Source organism: Hemiscyllium ocellatum, chromosome 36 (genome assembly GCF_020745735.1).
Source record: "Hemiscyllium ocellatum isolate sHemOce1 chromosome 36, sHemOce1.pat.X.cur, whole genome shotgun sequence".
NCBI lineage: Eukaryota > Metazoa > Chordata > Chondrichthyes > Orectolobiformes > Hemiscylliidae > Hemiscyllium > Hemiscyllium ocellatum.
Window position 1 is genome coordinate 19,640,725 of NC_083436.1, and position 18,956 is coordinate 19,659,680.

The window sequence follows — 18,956 nt, forward strand, 5'->3', positions numbered from 1 at the left end:
CACCCTTTCCCTTTCAATGATCTGGTGGACTCTGTTAACACTGAAACAGTACAAATGTGTCTCATCCAATCACCAATTTTGCCCTGTCTTCAGCTCATGTTTCTTTCTTACAGTATAACATGCAGTAAAACAATCTTTGCTCTATTCACAGAGCAAAATCTCCATCTTCATCTCTAGGTTTTTTTTTAAAAACTGCCATACTGTTCTACTGGAGAGAACATTTCTTGTTTTATCTTTACATGAATTCCCAGTGTATTCCAAATCATCAAACAGAAAGCATAGACTGATCAAACCCATTTGAATTAACTTTCTATTTACCTTATGCTCCTTTGCTGTTTATCATGGCAACCTCATTCATAGCATTTCTTAGATTCTAATTATTATAATTGGAAAACTAATTAACCTTCTTTCAGAATAATGCCTAATCCACTTTGGTCTTAAAGAGACATCGCACAAAGGAAAATACAGGATTTTCCCAGTACAGTACGTGGGTCATCACACAACCAAAATCATGCATGAACATCCAGAATCCTAAGTTAAACAATTGATTCAAAACTGGATATTTACCATTCATTGTTTATCATAACAACTACTAAAGACCACTCTGTCAGGTGTGAAGTTGGGAAAATGAACAATTGGTAGAAATTGTATATCCCTCTCCTTACTCCAGAATGTTTTATTTTCGATCACTGAACCATGATCAATTATGATGAACGAGGAACTATTTCATATCTAGGAATTATTGATAAGAAGAAAATACAACAAATGTTTGCCAGATAATCCCTGGAATGGTAGGATTGTATTATGGAGAGAGATTGAGAAAAACTCAGCCTGCATCCTCTACAGTTTTGAAGAATGAACCTATAAAATTCTGACAAGGTGTGACAGGATGGATAGCATTAGTTTTGGTGACTCTAGAACCAGGAACCTTAATCTCAGTTAAGGAACATGTTGTTCAAGGCTGAAAAGAGGAGAAATTTATTCAGTGAGAGGGTGGTGAAATCTTTGGAATTTTCTCCCACAGAGGGCTGTGAAAGTTCAATTATTGAGCACGTTGAAGACAAAAATCGATAGTTTTCTGGAGATTAATCACATCGGGGAAGATGAGATACCATGGGAGGTAGTTGTTGAAGTAGGTGATTAGCTATGATCTAATTGAATGGCAGACCAGGCTTCATGGGCTGAACAGCTTTCATCTGTTCCTGTGTTCCTACTCAGAGGGTGCCTTTCTTAACGGTGGGTGCTTGATCTGGCTCCATATGCCTTGTTCATCTGGTTTTATTAATTCCTATTTTTCATTTAATCGATAAAAAGTACAAGTAATGCAGAACTTACATGTTAAATACAGAATCTAACTGTTATCTTCATGCTTTAGTTTGAAGATGCTTGAAATAAATGCTGGAGTAGATGGATTCATGGTGTACGATATGGACTTGATTGAGCCAATGTCAAAGGTAATTTAACATGTATCTTGTGCATTCTGCGGGATTTAGGTTCTAAGTAAAATATCTGAATGGGCACAATCTCGATTCAGTTGTTGCCCTTGTTAAATTGCTGTTGCCAAGCTCAATTCGAGCCACACATGTTAATTAACAGAGAAACTAGATTATCTGTGTGGCTGGGTCATCACCCTCTTTGGCTTTAGAGTCAGCATATTGTGGGATTTATTCCCAATCTAAGAGCTGAGCATACGATTGTTATTTTGTTGTTGTCATTCAAATGAAATGTTAATCTTTAACCCTACCTGCTAGAACAGGCAGATATAAAAGATCCCATTGATAACGAAGTGGTCCTAACTAACATCTCTCTGCCCTATACATATATCATTGACTCACTTGCTGTGGGGCATTAAGCTTGGTTGTTGCATGTAGTTATTCAAGAACTGCGATGTACATGCTGAATGCAAATAATTTGATCATGAAATATTTTGTGGAGGCATCGGTGTTGGACTAGGGTGTACAAAGTAAAAAAATCTCAACACCAGGTTATAGTCCAACAGGTTTAATTAGCATAACAAGCTTTCTGAGCGCAGCTCCTTCATCAGGTAGCTGATGATGAACGAACAGCGCTCCGAAATCTAGTGCTTCCAAATAAACCTGTTGGACTACAACCTGGTGTTGTGTGATCTTTAGCAATGAAATATTTTGACATATCTACCAGTACAATAACTTGCTACAAATGAAAATCCATTGTTTAAATATGTTTGAAAGTTTCAACAAGCATTAACAGAACCTATGCAATTAATCGAGTAAAAAATGAGGTCTGCAGATGCTGGAGATCACAGCTGCAAATGTGTTGCTGGTCAAAGCACAGCAGGCCAGGCAGCAGCTCAGGAATAGAGAATTCGACGTTTCGAGCATAAGCCCTTCATCAGGAATAAGGAATAGAGAATTCGACGTTTCGAGCATAAGCCCTTCATCAGGAATAAGAATAGAGAATTCGACGTTTCGAGCATAAGCCCTTCATCAGGAATAAGGAATAGAGAATTCGACGTTTCGAGCATAAGCCCTTCATCAGGAATAAGGCTTATTCCTGATGAAGGGCTTATGCTCGAAACGTCGAATTCTCTATTCCTGAGATGCTGCCTGGCCTGCTGTGCTTTGACCAGCAACACATTTGCAGCTATGCAATTAATCACTGACCAGCCAGCTGAAATCTGGAGAAGTGGCACTGTCACTGGGACTGGGATTATTCCCACTTGACTTCAGATGGTCCTGAAAAGCAATGCTGTAAGAGCCAAAATGATCCTAGTTGTACAAACAATAGGAAGCTGCGAACATTGAATACTTCCCTAATCCTTGTTTCCACTAATCTGTCCACAAGCATTCTGGATTTAAGTAAATCATATGTGACCCTAAGGAATGAGGGTATGCATTTCATTTTGGGTAAACTTTAAATTGTATTTATGAATTTCACAACGTTTGTTGCAAGATTCTTAAAATGGGTGATAGGTTTATTCACAGATCAGAGGCTGTGGGAATGTGGGTCTGGGTGGAGGCTCTTTGGAGGGTCTGTGCAGATTCACTGGGCTAAATGGCCTCTATTCTTCACTCTAGCGATTCTATGATAATTGCAAATTCTACAAAGTTCAGATTTGGATAGTTTCCTTTCTTAGTTGATTCTGGGAAATTAATATCAATCAAGCTGCTTGTGGAAATTGACCAATATTGTAAGAAACAAATCATTGGACTCAATGGGAGTCTGAAAGGTTCAGTGTAGAGCAGAGCTGTCCAGGTACGAACTACTTATGAATCCTGCATCTTGGAAATCCCGCTCTTGAAGCCAAGGTAATGGAGTCAGTGCTTTGTGCTTTTGTCATTCACTGCTTTTCTGCCTTTTGGAAAAATGCCATTTTTCAGATAATTTCACAATTGAGTTCATGAGATTCACATTCCTTTATTGTTTAATCGCAGCTTTTCCTGGAACACACTGAGGGGCCCAATCAGCTGCATGTCCTAAGAAAAGATGTGGATGTGACTGCTAGTGATCTGCTCACCATGCCTTCTGTAAGTATGATAAACTGATGGTGATATTGAGAAAGACATTTCAAGAACTTGTTTACTCAAGAAGCACTATTCCAACTTAATTGCATAAAGCTATCAGAGCAGGTTCTGGAGATCCTTATAATGAAATAATTAATAATGTTTTCTCTGTAGTTAAAATAAATAGAGAAGTGATGTAAATAGAAAGAGGTACCTAACTCCAGGTAAACCAAACTACAATATCTTGCACTGTTATAAAAGACAGGGAGGAGAAAGTGAGGATGGCAGATGCTGGAAATCAAAATCGAGAGTGTTGTGTTGGAAAAGCACAGCAGGTCAGGCAGCATCAGAGAACTGGGACAATCAATGTTTCATGTATAAGCCCTTCATCAGGAATCTATTAAAGACAATCCAGACACTTGCTATTAAATCAATAGTTTTTAACTGTGTAATATTTAAACTTTGCCTTTCAGAAGTTTCTAAGAAAGTTTAAAAGCAAAATATTTCACAACTGATGATTATTTTAAAATAAAAAAGGAAAATGAAAAAATGTAATTGTCCACACAAGTTACTATCAGGAATTTGGGCAGCACATGACGATAACTCCCTGCTTTTCATTAACAAATGCCCTGGAACGTTTAACATGTCCATGAATGCAGTGGGTTTTGTCAAGGTTTATTCCGAGCAGCTCCATGATGTAGAACTCTGGGATGCTGTTCGCTCTGTCCTCCAGGATGCACACCGTGACAAATATCGACTGTGCCTGGAGTAACATCAACTCGGTGAGACACTCTTTGATGTGCCCAAAACTTGTTGGCCTTCCAGAACAAGGAGTTAACCTCAACTGAGTGTTGTAGACTAGCACATTGCAAGATCTAGGGCTACGTACCGAGGACTGCACTAAAGCTTGGGGCAGCTGCAGTCACGGTACAGTGGAGAAAGACCATTGTCTGAGGTCTTCCTTCTAAAGTTAAATGGGGGTCCACTCAGTTATCAGACCCTGCCCATGCCTCCAATGTGTGTGAATATAATCTAGTTTGTTTGGATAGAGTCAAAACTCCAATATTTGTTTTTTTAATATGCTACTGTTTAGAATCTAACTGCATTTAATGACTATGCATTTAGATATTTTTCATGAATAAAGTTTTTTTTGAAATTTAAGAAAATGTCCTTGAACTATAGAACAGACAGATGACTCTTCAATTTAACACCCCACCCAAATAATGGAGCAGAACCTCAATATTTCATAGCAATGGGTGTGTCACTGCAGGTTACAAATTCAAGGTCTGAGGTGTGGATTGAAACCTCAGTGTTGTAACTCAGAGGCAAGTGTGCAACTACAGAGTCAAACAGGCACTGAGTCTGTGTATTCTGAATCCTCTTTCCAATGGCTACCAAAATGATACTCATTGTCTTTTGCACTTTTGCATCATTCTCAGCCAGTTAGATCGCAGACTCACCTAATGTAGAAGGTAACAATGGCATATTGGTTCAATGAAGAGTGTCCTTCTGAGTTTTGGGTTAAAATGGAGTATGTGCCCAATAGAACAAAGTTCATTTTTAAGGTTATCTTTTTCCTGCAGCTAAACTGAGCAGATTTGATACAATCACTGAAGTACAATTGCCCCTCGTTTTCTTATTTAAATGTAAATTATTTGTATGCTGATGGAACTATTCTGTAATGGACCTTAATTGGTAGCACTCCTACCAGTGAGAGAAACTCCAGGTTAAATTCTTTGGTCCCAGAAACACTGTTCAGGACACAGTTCAAATAAATCAATAAGAACCTACTGTTTCTCAAAAGGGGAGAAATACGCATTAGGTGTGGCCTCATGAATGTCATACGCATTAGGTGTGGCCTCATGAATGTCATACTTTTATTACATAGGGTGGAGTTACCCTGCATGGACTAAAATACAACATTGGAGTTGGTATTCTCTTCATTGAAGCATGGCTAAGAGGTAAGGACAGTTTTAGAATTTTCTTTTAATGATCTCTCAAGTTACGTAATGGAATGAATAATGCCTGTATGCAATTTATTCAGCAGCTAGGAACTGAACAAATTGTCCACACCATTCTCCCTTTAATCTGATTTAATAGAAAGATATGGGCTATAGCTGAAGCCCAAAGCAGCTTTGAAATACAATGACTTACTTCCTAACAAACTAAGTGATAAATCTGAGTCTCTGAACTCAGTGCCAATACTTCATCTGCTGCTTGGAAGTTGGTTATTAGTAATATCTGAATCCACTAGATGGAGCTCCTTGCTATCATATCACACTGCAGGGAAATGGAGGTTGATATTATCTAATCAATATGTTCAGAAATGTTAATATTCACTTCTGGTGACTTGAACCAAGGCCTCCTGACTCAGAGAGAGAGAGATACCACCACCATACCACAAGCAGCTCTAGGAGCAAATAACAATAGGTGTAGCAATTAGCAATACAACAATGCCTGCAATAGATGAGTCCTAAATCTGTAATAACACTGGAAAGGAGATCTTGATTTCTTTTTGAAAGTTTTCATGTTAACAACAGTTGTGATTTACAGCAGACTGTGAAAGCAATTGATGTGCCTCAAAATATTGTACTGTTCCATCAGGGAAGAGATAAGAAAGAAGTGGTGGGTGGGGATGACCGTGGGTTTGATAGAGGGCAGATTCCTTACCGGTTTGCACCAGTACAAACTTTAAACATTTCAGTCAAGAGTCTATCTCCGCATTCTAAACTGTCAGACTTTTGTGCACAAACATCATTTTCTCATACCTACATTTTTCAAATTCAGACAGAAACTCATAACTTACTTAACAGGGTGGTACATTTACAAAAAAAATTAAACAAGTTATTTTACTCAACCTGTTTAGACACACCTCCAGGTTAAGAGAACATGGAGCTTTTGTCTCAGAGGTAAGGACACAACCACTGCACCTCAGGATTCTTTTATATGCTTTATACTGTTACAGTTTTCTCTTACATCCTCCTTCCCAAACTTCTTCACATTTTAAGTCCTAATACATTAAAGTGTCCCATGGTGTCTTGTCCAAATGGACCATTCTTCACACACCCACACAAACATGCACACACCGTCTCCCCTGTGTACACACACACACACACACAAGTTTGTGGGGTGAATTTGTACTTGCAGAATTACATTTTATTTTGCTCAAAAACTGCATAAATCCATGTAAGATTCTGTAAATCCCACTTTAGAAATAGTATCTGTCTAACCTGACATTGAGACACAGACTTCAACTTCACACGTTCAATGCATTATCGGAGTTGAGATGTCACCTATTGTTAAAAGCTGTCTTGAGAATGTAACTTTAAAAAGTTAAAGATTTGCAAATGAAGGAACCAAAACCACCATGATCATTCTAAAAAACGAAAGACTTGACCTAAATTTATTTAGTATTACATTTCATGACCTGGTGAGGACAGTGCAGAGGAGAGAGAGAGAGAGAGAGAGAGACCCTGCACAGTTGCTACCATTGCTGTTTGAATTTGTGTATCGCTGGACATTGGAGTGCATCTGGGAAAATTAACAGTGAAATTCACAACTACATGTGTGGAATGAGCTGCCAGAGGATGTGGAGGAGGCTGGTACAATTACAACATTTAAGAGACATTTGGATGGGTATATGAATAGGAAGGGTTTGGAGGGATATGGACCAGGTGCTGGCAGGTGGGACTAGATTAGGTTGGGATATCTGGTCAGCATAGATGGGTTGGACCGAAGGGCCTGTTTCCATGTTGTACATCTCTATGTCTCTATAATCTTGTTGCTATGAAGTCTGTATCTTATGATTCTGCTCCGCAACCACCTGAAGAAGCAGCGGCACCTTGAAAGCTAGTGCTTCCAAATAAACCTGTTGGACTATAACTTGGTGTTGTGTGATTTTTTTAACTTTGTCCACCCCAGTCCAACACCAGCACTTCCACATCAGGCCTTAAATGAGGGGTGTCAATTTGCTGTTGCTTCTTCTCACCCATGTTCTCAGGCCCAAAAATGGTGATAAATCTCCCCCGCCTCCTCTCTAATACATGGGGAGTTAAATGCCCTTATATCCCCATCACTATTTGCAAGTCAAGTAGTATGTTGCTACTTATACAGAAGGATGATATTTTTGCACAAAATGTAGATTGCAAATAGCTTTATGAAGATGACTGGCAGGAATGTTGATAATTGTTCTAACACCAACAGTATAAATGTATTGAGAAGTGAGATAACAAAAGTTTGAATCGTGGATATATTTTCATTTAAGTTACAGCAACTTTATTTTTACTGTAGGCCAAGGTCACTTTTATTTTCGGGGTCAAGTGGAGGATTCTGCTACTGCAGAAATTTCCCGATCACAGGTACACAATTACTCTCTTCAATTATATTATTACTAAACAAATTGACATCTTGCATTTTGCTTCCACAGTATCAAATAAGCACTTTGTGCACAAGTAATGTACTTAAGCTTCTAACAATAGGTTATTCACCTTGGAATTTTTTAAATTATATCTGACGTACTGTGTTAAGTGTCTGTGTTACATATCAATCACAGTCGAGATATCAGTACTACATGATGAAATATTTTCTTACATTTTTGTACATGTGTATATGGATTTAGCATTCTTGAATCAAGTATGAAATCGGTCAAATGGAGAATTAAGTTACCTCTGCATTGTCTCAATAAAATGCCTTTATTCCAATATTGAAAAGACATATTTATTCTCCATGTTAGAATGTCCATCTGAGGGCAGTTTTTTACTGTGATATCACAGAGATTTGGAACTGAGTTGAAATGGCCAAAACTTATTTTATCTGGGAAACAAGACAGTATAGAGATGAAACATTCATTCAGTTCTCCCAAAACTCATTATAACCTGTCCATTGTCTCTGCAGAAAAACTTTTGTTGTGGTTTAGTGCAGTTTGTTTTATGGTAGCTTACCCATAGTCATTTTTCAGACAGAGTAAGCTATTTGATCATGGAAAGTTATTAAGGCATACATTGACCCTACTCCAAAGAGTTACTGTCACCTACACATTTTCAAGAGAGGGAAGTTAGTAGTAATTAATCAGGAAGGGGAATTCTTCATAGTTTTCCTCAACCTAAAGACAAAATGAGAGAAAAGAATGACTACTGCATCTAATTGTAGTACACTCTATTTTCACCCGATTAAAAAGGGGAAATAAAGTTTTTTTCTCTTGGTCATACATCATCACTTTTCCTGACAGAAACGTGGAAGAGGCTTTACCACCTAAATCAGAACAGTTGTGAGTACATAGCAGCATGAAGCTGACAATTTTTGAGGTTGAAAATGTTCTATTAAGGCTTCAGGCAAATTAAGTGGGCTGAATCTTATATTTTCTTGGCTAAGTGAGAGTTGTGTTGAGCTTCTTGAAGTGATTTTGGATGTGAGGCCTAGTGAGATTTCTCCCCTTACCTTATAAAGCTCATCTCATTAGCAACTTACATTGCCCCGTAGGGGGCCCTCACATCTGACTTCCGTCGCAGCTTATTCCACACCATTCCTGGACACTTACCATCTGCTGGAATATTCAAAAGACTGATATCCCTTGCACTAGCACCAGCTTTAAAAGAAAGACCACTGTGCACCAGGGTGACCACTGGTACTGCAAAGCTGGGTTAAAGACTGCAGATGCTGGAGATGGGGAAAATGGCACTGCGATTCTTTGACAGTGACCTGGAAATTCTAGACAAGAGGGTGGTGCCTGGCAATGTATTAGTATTCTTTTGAGAAAGCAAACAGCATAGATAAAGGGAATCTATATTTGTAATATAACTCATTTCCAAAAGACATTTAATAATGTGCCACATTCAAAGATGCTTAATCATGCCCATGGTGTTCAGGGTAGTATATTAACATGGAGAGGGGAATGGCTAAAAAGAGTTGAGAAGACAATGGGGATAAGGGGAGCATTTTTCAGGATGGCAACCTGTAACTATTTGAGTGCCACAGGATTTAGTACTTTACAGTATATTTTAGGACAGGCAGTTCTGTCATCCAAGTCAATAATCACCAGGTTTGTGAATGACACAGAAATACATGGGAAGGCAAAGGGTGAAAATGATACATCAAGTGACACATGAGGATACAGACAGGTAAGCAAATGCACAAAGTGTCAGTGGATGGAATATAACATGGTAAAGTGTGGGGTTAAGGAAGAATGAGCTGATTATTACTGAAATGAGGAAAGACCACAGAAAGCTGCACTGGATATAGAAGTCTTTACCCCAAAGGACTGGAGAGGTCATGTTTTTAAGTATATTCAAGGCTGAGATAGACAGATTTTTAATCTGTAAGGGAATCAAAGATTACAGGATAAGGCAGGAAAGCTATGGTCTCCGTGAACAGCAGAATAGACTCAAAAGGCTGAAGAGACTATCACTTATGGTCTTCTGTATGAGAGTGACTCCTGGAACGTGGACAGATTCTGGTTATTAATGTTTATGTCCTTGTGCAGATTAAGAATGTTTGGCAACAGGAAGGGCCATTGAGGGTAATAAGTACAAAAGATTTTAATTTCAAAAAGCTAAATCTGATCAAATTCAATCTGTAACTGAACCAAAATTCTGTATAAATTAATCAATACTTTCCTTTTGTACTCCACCTTTACAAAAAAGTGTATCGTTGTGGGGTTCTTATGACCTTATTGACCTATTCCAATTCATTGAGAAATTTGCACACATAAACCATGGTTCTGTTCATTAATTCACTAAGAGAACTCTTTATTTGGAAACTTCTTGTTTCTTCTCTCACAAAAGTAATATAGTTATCAATTTCCACCCATTCTGCTAACTGCTGTTTTTCTGAATGCTTATAGTCTTCCCTGCTATTTGCAAATTTCATTTTTGTGTCATCAGCTTCTGTGATGTTGTCCCATAAAGCCAAATCTAAATCACCTATATACAGCGGTCCGTGCTGTTGTTTATGTCTGGGTTCCTATTGCAGTAAGGAGCAATTTTCAGTACGAGTTGAACTATTTCATATTTGCATCGTTATTTTGGCATATTACCAGAAATGCATTCATTAATTCTCATGGGTACCAAAGCCTCTTTGTTGTTCTATTGGCACTTGTCAGATTTTTCTGACATGTATTACCTACAAATAACAAGAAGCCCCTGTCTGCTAATATCTCAAATACTTAACCTTGGTGTACAGCTCTGACCAGCTTTGTAAAATCTGAATAGGATCTATTAACGGTAAGCATTTTGCTTCCTGTTTATCAAGCAATTCAATCTCCAAACTGTTACATTTCTTATTGCACCATCCTTCTGACTTTTAAAGTATTTAATGTGTTTTATAAGAGGTTACTTAGTAAAGCAGAAATTCCTTAAGATCTTGTCAATTTAAATTAAGCAGCTCCCTCAAGTTGGTTCACAGACCCTCCATTCACAGCTAAGGAATCAGAAGAGACGCAGAGGTGCCCACTAGCTGATACTGTCACCAATGGCAACAGTGGGCTTATTACTGATTTTGAGGTATCATCCCATTACTTTTCTGCTTATTGTTGAGTGGAGGTAGAGAATAAAATCTCCTTTGTCCAATCTTACCTTCAACCAGGTGAACATCACCTTCCTTGCATCTTTGACTGCAAGAGACAACTAATATGTAGATAAGGAAAACAGGTAGTGTCAGGAAAAGATTATCTTTATCTAATAGTAAATGCCACAGGAGATCAAAGCATTGTACAACACAATCTGTATTGCATAGTTGAAAACTTTCAACTCATCGTGACACAATATTGTGTAGACAGTGTATAAATCAATTCAAAGTTTAAGCTAATTAACACTATGAATTGATATGAAAAGCTTAATTTGATCTTAAAAGACAGCTATTTTAGTTGTAAACTACTCTTTAAAAAGAATAGACGGGACCTGTGTGAAAATCAAATTCTGCTACTTATGAAAGAAGTATATGTATCAATTCAACTTCAGCTTAAGGATAAAGTTAGATGAACAATACCTATATTATAAAATGTACCCTTTCAATATTTCTCTTAAATCTAACAGGTTTGGCAGTGGATTCGACATGGTGTAAAGTTAGAGGATGACCACAGAGTTGTCACCAGAAACCTTGTACAAATGCTTGTAAAGGAATTAGGAACAGACCTACAGGAGGTTTTGGACTGCTACACTGACAGGTAAGAAATGCAAAAGAAACTGTTAATTATTAAATGTAGGCTAAAATTTCAATTTTCATAAAAAAATCTAAATGGCAAGTTTCCCAAGTTATCTCCTGGAATAGGTCCTGATGAGAGGGGAGATGCTTCCCAGGGCAAAAAAAGTGAGCAAATAAGCATTACCAAGTAGGAACATGAGTAAGCTTTTCAGCCTGCCTCACCATTGAAGCCAATCATGGCTGATCAGACTCTTCGATATCTTTTATCCACTCCTTCTCCATAAACCTGTATGTTATTGGTAATCAACCTCTTATCAATGGAGCAGAAGAATCAACATTTTTGACATGAATCCTTCATCAGGAAGGATAATAATATTTTATTATACAATAGCAAATCCAGAATGGCCTGCTCCTTGGTTGGTTCCACGATTTATTGCTTCAATAAAGGATCTTTAATGCATTTTACCAAACTCCCTTGAGCCTACCCCTGCCATTTTGATTAATCCAATCTATAGGTTTATGAAAATCACCATTGATTACAGCTGTTACTTGTTTTTAAAAATAAGCTCCTAGTATTTCCTGGTTTATACTGTATCCCACTGTGGAACTACTGGTTGGAGACCTATAGATTACTTCCATCAGGGACTTGGTTTCCTTGCTATTTATTTCTACCCAGAGGAATTCTATGTCTTGATCTCTTGATACAATTTCTCACTTCAGCACTGCTCTCCTCCTTTACTGAAAGCTACACCACCTCCTTTTCCTTTCAGCTTATCCTTCCAAACCACTTGAGTACCCTTGATCATTCCGTTCCCAAATATGGTCTCTCTACAATATCATCTCAGGAATTGCCGCCAAATCATACCATTTGCACTGTTAATTTATCATGTACAAAATGCTTTATGCATTCAGATACAAAATGTTTTAAATTAGTTCTTCTAACAAATTTCCCTATTTGTGCAAGATTCCTTGGTACAGAATGACACTTACTTTGTTCATTCCTCTTTTCTGCTAACACTCAGACTCACTGACCTACAGCTCCTCCTTCTCCTAACTGATTTGCTAAGTTTCCATGCAATTGAATCCCCCTGCTTCCAATTTAGTTTAAATCCCTATAGCCCAAGACTCTGGTCCCAGTCCATCCTATCAGAACAGCTTCCTCCTTCTCCAGCTCTTGTGCCAGTGTCCCATTTCTCCCACACTAATCTTTGAGCAAAATGACTCTTTAATCTTGAAACCCCATACCAACTCGCTTGTGATTGAAATAGCAATCCAGAGATGATTACTTTCTGGCTCTGCTTTTTAGTTTAGTTTCTAGCTGCTCATATTCCCTCAACAAAACCTCTTTCTTCATTCTACCTGTATTGCTGGAGCCATATAGACCATCATACTCCAAGTCTCTGAGTGAGATGAGATATCATGAACCCTGACACCAGACAAGGCAATCCTCCAGGACTTCTAATCCTTGCCACAGAAAACAATGTATATTCTCTTTAGTTGTCCACCACTTCAATCCCTCTACCTGCCTCACTCACAGTCACACTATCCAGTCACTGATCACTGACTGAATTTGAGGCTGTTAATCGAAGGGGTATGACTGCCTCCTGAAAGACTGTACGCAGGCAACATTTTCCCTTCCTGATGTATCACAGTGTTTGAAGCTCAGACTCCAGCTCATCAACTCTGAGCCAGGATTACTTAAGCAACCAACACTTGCTCATAGTGACCACATCTATAGCTACAATGCACCACACCATCTCACCTAACTCCCACATGTAGCTGCATCACGTTGTTTGGGCCTGCATCTCTTTTTATTTATTTGGTTCTTAGTTTGTCTTTTAAAAAATATCCTAATTTTTTTTAGTTTTTAAATCTATAAAATATTTCTCCTATTTACCTTTAATCTGAAGGCAATGTATAAGTTAGCAGCTAGAGAACTATGGAAACATCACATTCTTGCAAATGTCTTTTCACAATACTGCACAACTTGGTTCTTTTGAACAGCAAACAACCAAGCGTCCGTAATCCTAAAAATGCATAAAGTTAGTTGATAACAGCACAAAGCACTTTCAAACTGCTGTGTAAAACAGTGCCTTTACACTTAAAGCAATGGCAGGAATAACCAAAGTGACCTGCCTCTTGCAGTGAAAATAAGAAATTATTATTCAATTATTTTTGCACTGGAAAATTCAACTATCGCCATGTTAGCCGTGGCACTATAATGGTCAGCAATAAGTAGTTAGAGTGTAAGTCAATCCACATGAAGCAAGGAACAGTTGCGATAGACAACCTTCTCCTCCATGTTTTGCCTGATTTATTTTGGAGTCACATTGTGCATACATTTACGTGATACACTTCTCAAATACAAAAATAGAAAATAATTTAACAAAATAAAACGCTTGTTCATGATCAATTCTCAATTCTGAATGAAAGCTAATTTTTAGATTACAGCATACTAATAAATAAATGTCTTAAGGCACCAGCAGCATAGATCAGAGGGTTGCACTCTTACTTGAATCAGGCTGTGGATTCAAATCCCATTGCTGACCCAACATAACCCAAATGGGTACTGCAATTCAGGATGAGACTGCTGCTTTGTTAGTGCTGCAGTTCAGAGTCAGTGATTAGGTGAACCCAACCAGAATCTCAGTTAAAACCCAAGAGAGAACATCTTCATTCTCATTGCATTGGGGAAAAATCCTTAATGGCAGACATACACATTACACTTTTCAGTAAAACATGGATATTATTCATTCTATTTGGGCAAGCAAACACAAAAGCAATGAGCTAGAATGGATGTGGATTCTTGGTTCTTGTACCTCAGGTTGCCTTACAAGAGTTGGCTTCAACATGTATATGCAACCTATAGAATAAATTTAACTGAGGAGGAAATAATTATACTACTTAGAACTGCTAATTTACAACTTATTTTTCAACTGGATGAATATACTCTAGAACAATTAGCATAATTATTTATTAAATAATCACTTTGTCTTCTTTCCCCAGCTGCAAATGGCGACTTACTGTTGCTTCTGAGATGTTCCTTGAAATTGTGCAAAAACGAGATTTCCCAGAATTCCTCACTACATACCTGAACTTGGAACACACATTTTTAAGTGCAAAACATTAATTCCATAGAATCTGTCATCAAAAACAATAAGAGTTATTCCAGCAAAGTTTGTGTACACAAAAGGAAGTGGTAACAAATGGAAAACTTTACGAAGGACTTCAAATAAATTTTTCAAAAATCTCAGGATTAGTACTTATTGCATCTTCGTGTTCCTAGAAAAGCCTTGTGTAAACATTGACAAGCTTGCATACTGAAGTTCTGACCAGTGATCATTTACCACTGCGGCAGGATTTAACCAAGAGGTGCACTACCAAATCCTTTGCAATCCATTACTTTTGAAACTTTAAAAATAACGACATGGTATTTTGCTTCCTTGTTGCCTTTCACTGACAAGTGAATAATCACATTTGTACCCACTGGCAAGAATTCCACATAAATTCTGTAAAACGTAAAGACACACCTATTCTATTTGAAAGTGGAGCTACAAGTGATGCAGAATTTGGGGGGAACACAAGTCAGGATAGAATAGTTAAGCTGTGGAGTACACCTCCTTCCAGGCATGTCAAAGACAACCCCTGAAAAGCAGTTTCTAAAATACGAAGTATCAAAATGGTTTAAGGCACTGCATAGTGAATAAACAAATTAATATAGATTGCACCAAGAACTAATTCTACATTCAGATAGATTTATCTGAATACCAGAATAGATGAAATAGAGTTACATTGATTACCATTACCACAGATACCTGCTGAATTACTTACAATTTGACCAGCTATAGACATTCCTCATGTGGGTTCAAAAAGTCAACACAAGTAAGAGAAACAAGAATTAGGGAATACAAGTCTTCAAAACTGCTGACATTCAACTTGTACACGAACTCCTTTTTCATTCTCTAGCCCAATATTTTTTGAGTCACTATGCACTGAAGATTTTTATCAATCTCAATCTTGAGTATGTTCATCAACTAAATATTTGAGCATACAGAATTCTAAAGATTCATATTTGAGTGAAGACATTCCTGATCTCGGTTGTAAATGACTGATCCCAAACCCTGAGAATGTGAAATCTAGTTCTCTATTCTCCAGGGGAGATTGCTGGTCAGCATCCATCTTGCCAAGCCCTTTCAAAAATTTCATATCACTTCAGTGAGGTTACCTCCTATCCTTCCAAACTCCAGAGAATGTAGGCTCATTCTACCCAAAAGAAGAAACACAATGGGTCAACACCTCAGTGGCCAGGTTTTGAATCCAGAGCAGAGCAAGGAACAGAATATAAAAAGCACTTTTTTTAAAGCCAGCACTTACATTTTATTCTGCTATTTAAACAGATTTCCAATATCTGTAATATTTTGCTTTTATATTCAAATATTCGCTGTTCTAAAGAGAAATCAACAGGAGGGTTTAATATTTGTTGAAACACTGACTCTTGGTGCAGTGACTGCTGAAATTTATGGCAAACTGAATTGCTATAACACAAAGAGAAACCACTGGGAAAACTCTGAGGAAGGGTCAGTTAACCTGAAATGTTATCAGATGCTGCCAGATCTACTGAGTTTTTCCAGTGATCTGTTTTTTTGATTTACAGCATCTGCAGTTCTTTTGGTTTTTATTGGCTTTGACATGACCAGTCTATTCTGTATTTTGTATTGGTAGAAAGTTGCTGGGAAACTCGTTATGTCGCCATAAGACTGACCAGACCATAGGGCTGCTGCTCTCATTAGAGAGAGGCAACTAGTGGTTATTTAGCCGGAGGGCCACTATACCTCAGGCGAGGAGAGGTCGAAAAGGAGAGTCCTTAATAGTGGCCTCGGCCAGTGATAGGAATTGAATCCATGCTGTTGGCACCATACTACTTCACAAACCAACTGATTCCTGTTGGAAAACTAATTAGACAGCCAATAGAAATACTGAAGCAATGGAAAGGAATTTGTTTCAAACACACTCCTGTACATTTAGGAATAAAAATAGAAAATGCACAGATCCAACAGCATATAAAAAGGGTAAACAGATAACCTTTTGAATGTAAACTCATGATTCAAGGCATAGATCATGGCTTTGTCCAGGTCTCATGAACGAGTACTACTGTTTAACCATGTTAAAACATTCATTAAATCTCTTTGCACACAATGGCAAAGTCAAATACTTTGTACTGAAGATACAACTCTTGAAAATTAGTTAAATGTCTACTTTTCAAGAAAAATATTCAGTCTAAAAATGTAACCAGTTAATATCACTTAAAAGTGTTAGAAGAAACTTGTTTCATTCAAATCCTGTGCCAATATCAGACTAATATTTGCATTTTACAAAGATTACTCTTTCTTTTCACTATTGTGCACAAGTTAATGTGGATGGTATTTGGTTCAAATGTCCTTGTCTGATTCTCACAGAAAAAGATAATCTACCAACAAAATAAGTGTGGGGACAAACACACAATACTGGAGAAACTTTGCAGGTCTGGCAGCCAATAATGTTTTGATTCTAGTATGATCCTTCTTCAGAACTGAAAGCTATTGGCATTTTTATTGTTTTGAGAGCTGGAAAAGTAGGATGGCACTCCAACAAAATGGATGCTAATTAAGATGTGAAAGGGAGAGATTTGGTACTCTATATTAAGAGCAAAGTAAACAAGATATAAACAAGGTTTTGTGTGCAAACTTACTGGAACTTGCAGCAACCCAAGATAGAAATGTTAGCATTAATACATGTTGGTTTATTGAAACAAGAACTAGGAAGTCTGGGTCATACATATGGACCTAAGTTATTTTACAGAGAGGTCAATCCTGTCAGACCCTGACATGGCTGAGACTAAACAGGGTTGGTCTCAGCAATGTAAAGGAAACTGCACTGAGAGCAGTAGACCAGGTTAAAACACAAGGTGGTTATGGTTGGGGTGTGGACAGTGAAGAGGGGTCAAGGTACCAGCACCTCCACTGTAGGAATGACTCTACCCTCCCAGTTGTTTGTCATTTCAAAAAAATGACCTTGCTCTCATGCTAACATTTCTGCCCTTGGCTTGATGCAATGTTCCAATGAAGCACAACACAAAGAAAAACACCCAATTTTCCATTTAAACACTACTTTACAGCCTTAATCTTGAATCCATAACTTCAGAAACTGCCCACTTATATCCGATCACTATATAATTTTTAAATAGTTCATACCCCCACAGCCTTGTTTCTGCCCCTTACTTTTCTCATCATAGAGAAAACCTAATGAAGCTATTTTACATCTCTTTCAACATTAACAACTTTTTTTTGCACAGGGTCTCTCCAAAATCTACCTCTTGCTTCTCCTCCACCTCTGTCAATAACAAATCATGAAAAATAATTCCAACACTTTTCAGTTCCAAGTCAAACTGGACTTGAAATGTTAATTGTTTCTCTCTTCATAGATGCTGCCAGACCTGTTGAGCATCCCCAATAGTTTGTAATAGATTTCAAGGGCCTGTAGTATTTTGCTTTATTCACAGGGGGATGGTATTACTATAATCTATGAATAAATGTCAAGTTATTGAAAATTTATTACACTATCACATCATAGACTTTGCATATATAGAAAAAAAACTTTAAAAAGTGGCTTTTGTGGAGAGGATAATAGTTGATAATCTGCTTATCCTCAACTTCTCTCCTTTCTCCCCAAACCCTAGATTCCTTGATAAATAATGTCTATCTCAGCAGCCCACTACAGTAAAGAATATTGCAGTTTCACTACCATCAGGAGAAATTCCTCCACATCTGCTTTAAACATGCAATCCCTTATTCCAAAATTATGATCTTTTGTTAAAACTCAAATACATTACTAAATATAATTGGTAGGTTTAAGCAGGCAGAGGGTTAAAAGATAATGATTCTGCTGTTCGCATTGATTGGTCCTCCAGACCCACCCATTATTTATCACATTACCACTACTTTTTCCTCGGTTAATCTCTCCTACCTTCCATCCAATCACAGACTCTCTTTTGGCATTTCCCAATTCCACTTGCTCAAACTGCTATATTCCAGTTGTAAAGGAAACTAAACTGAAATGGTAACTTCTCCCTCTGCCCTTCATCATAAACGTTATCATCCTCCCCCCCACCCCACACACACACACACACACACACACACACACACACATTCTCAACTTATTTAAAACCTTTTGCACTAGTATTTTCAGATCTGGAAAGGCTGAAGTGGTAACTTTCTCAGCACAGATGCTGCCTGCAATGAGGATAGTCCACGGTTTATTTGACTTTGCACAGGCATGGTATTTTGTTCTGTACATTTTTAG

General features: G+C 37.8%; 1 protein-coding gene across 1 annotated transcript in view; it reads left to right on the forward strand.

Annotated features, from left to right (window-relative positions):
- Positions 1-14,838, forward strand: part of ugl (ureidoglycolate lyase) — a 46,043-nt gene extending 31,205 nt beyond the window's left edge. The window contains exons 10-15 of the mRNA XM_060851429.1: positions 1,376-1,454; positions 3,414-3,506; positions 5,371-5,443; positions 7,773-7,840; positions 11,510-11,640; positions 14,625-14,838. Coding sequence (XP_060707412.1) covers positions 1,376-1,454; positions 3,414-3,506; positions 5,371-5,443; positions 7,773-7,840; positions 11,510-11,640; positions 14,625-14,748 — 568 coding nt within the window. The 3' untranslated portion in view covers positions 14,749-14,838. The remainder of the gene's footprint in view (positions 1-1,375; positions 1,455-3,413; positions 3,507-5,370; positions 5,444-7,772; positions 7,841-11,509; positions 11,641-14,624) is intronic.
- Positions 14,839-18,956: the final 4,118 nt, after the last annotated feature.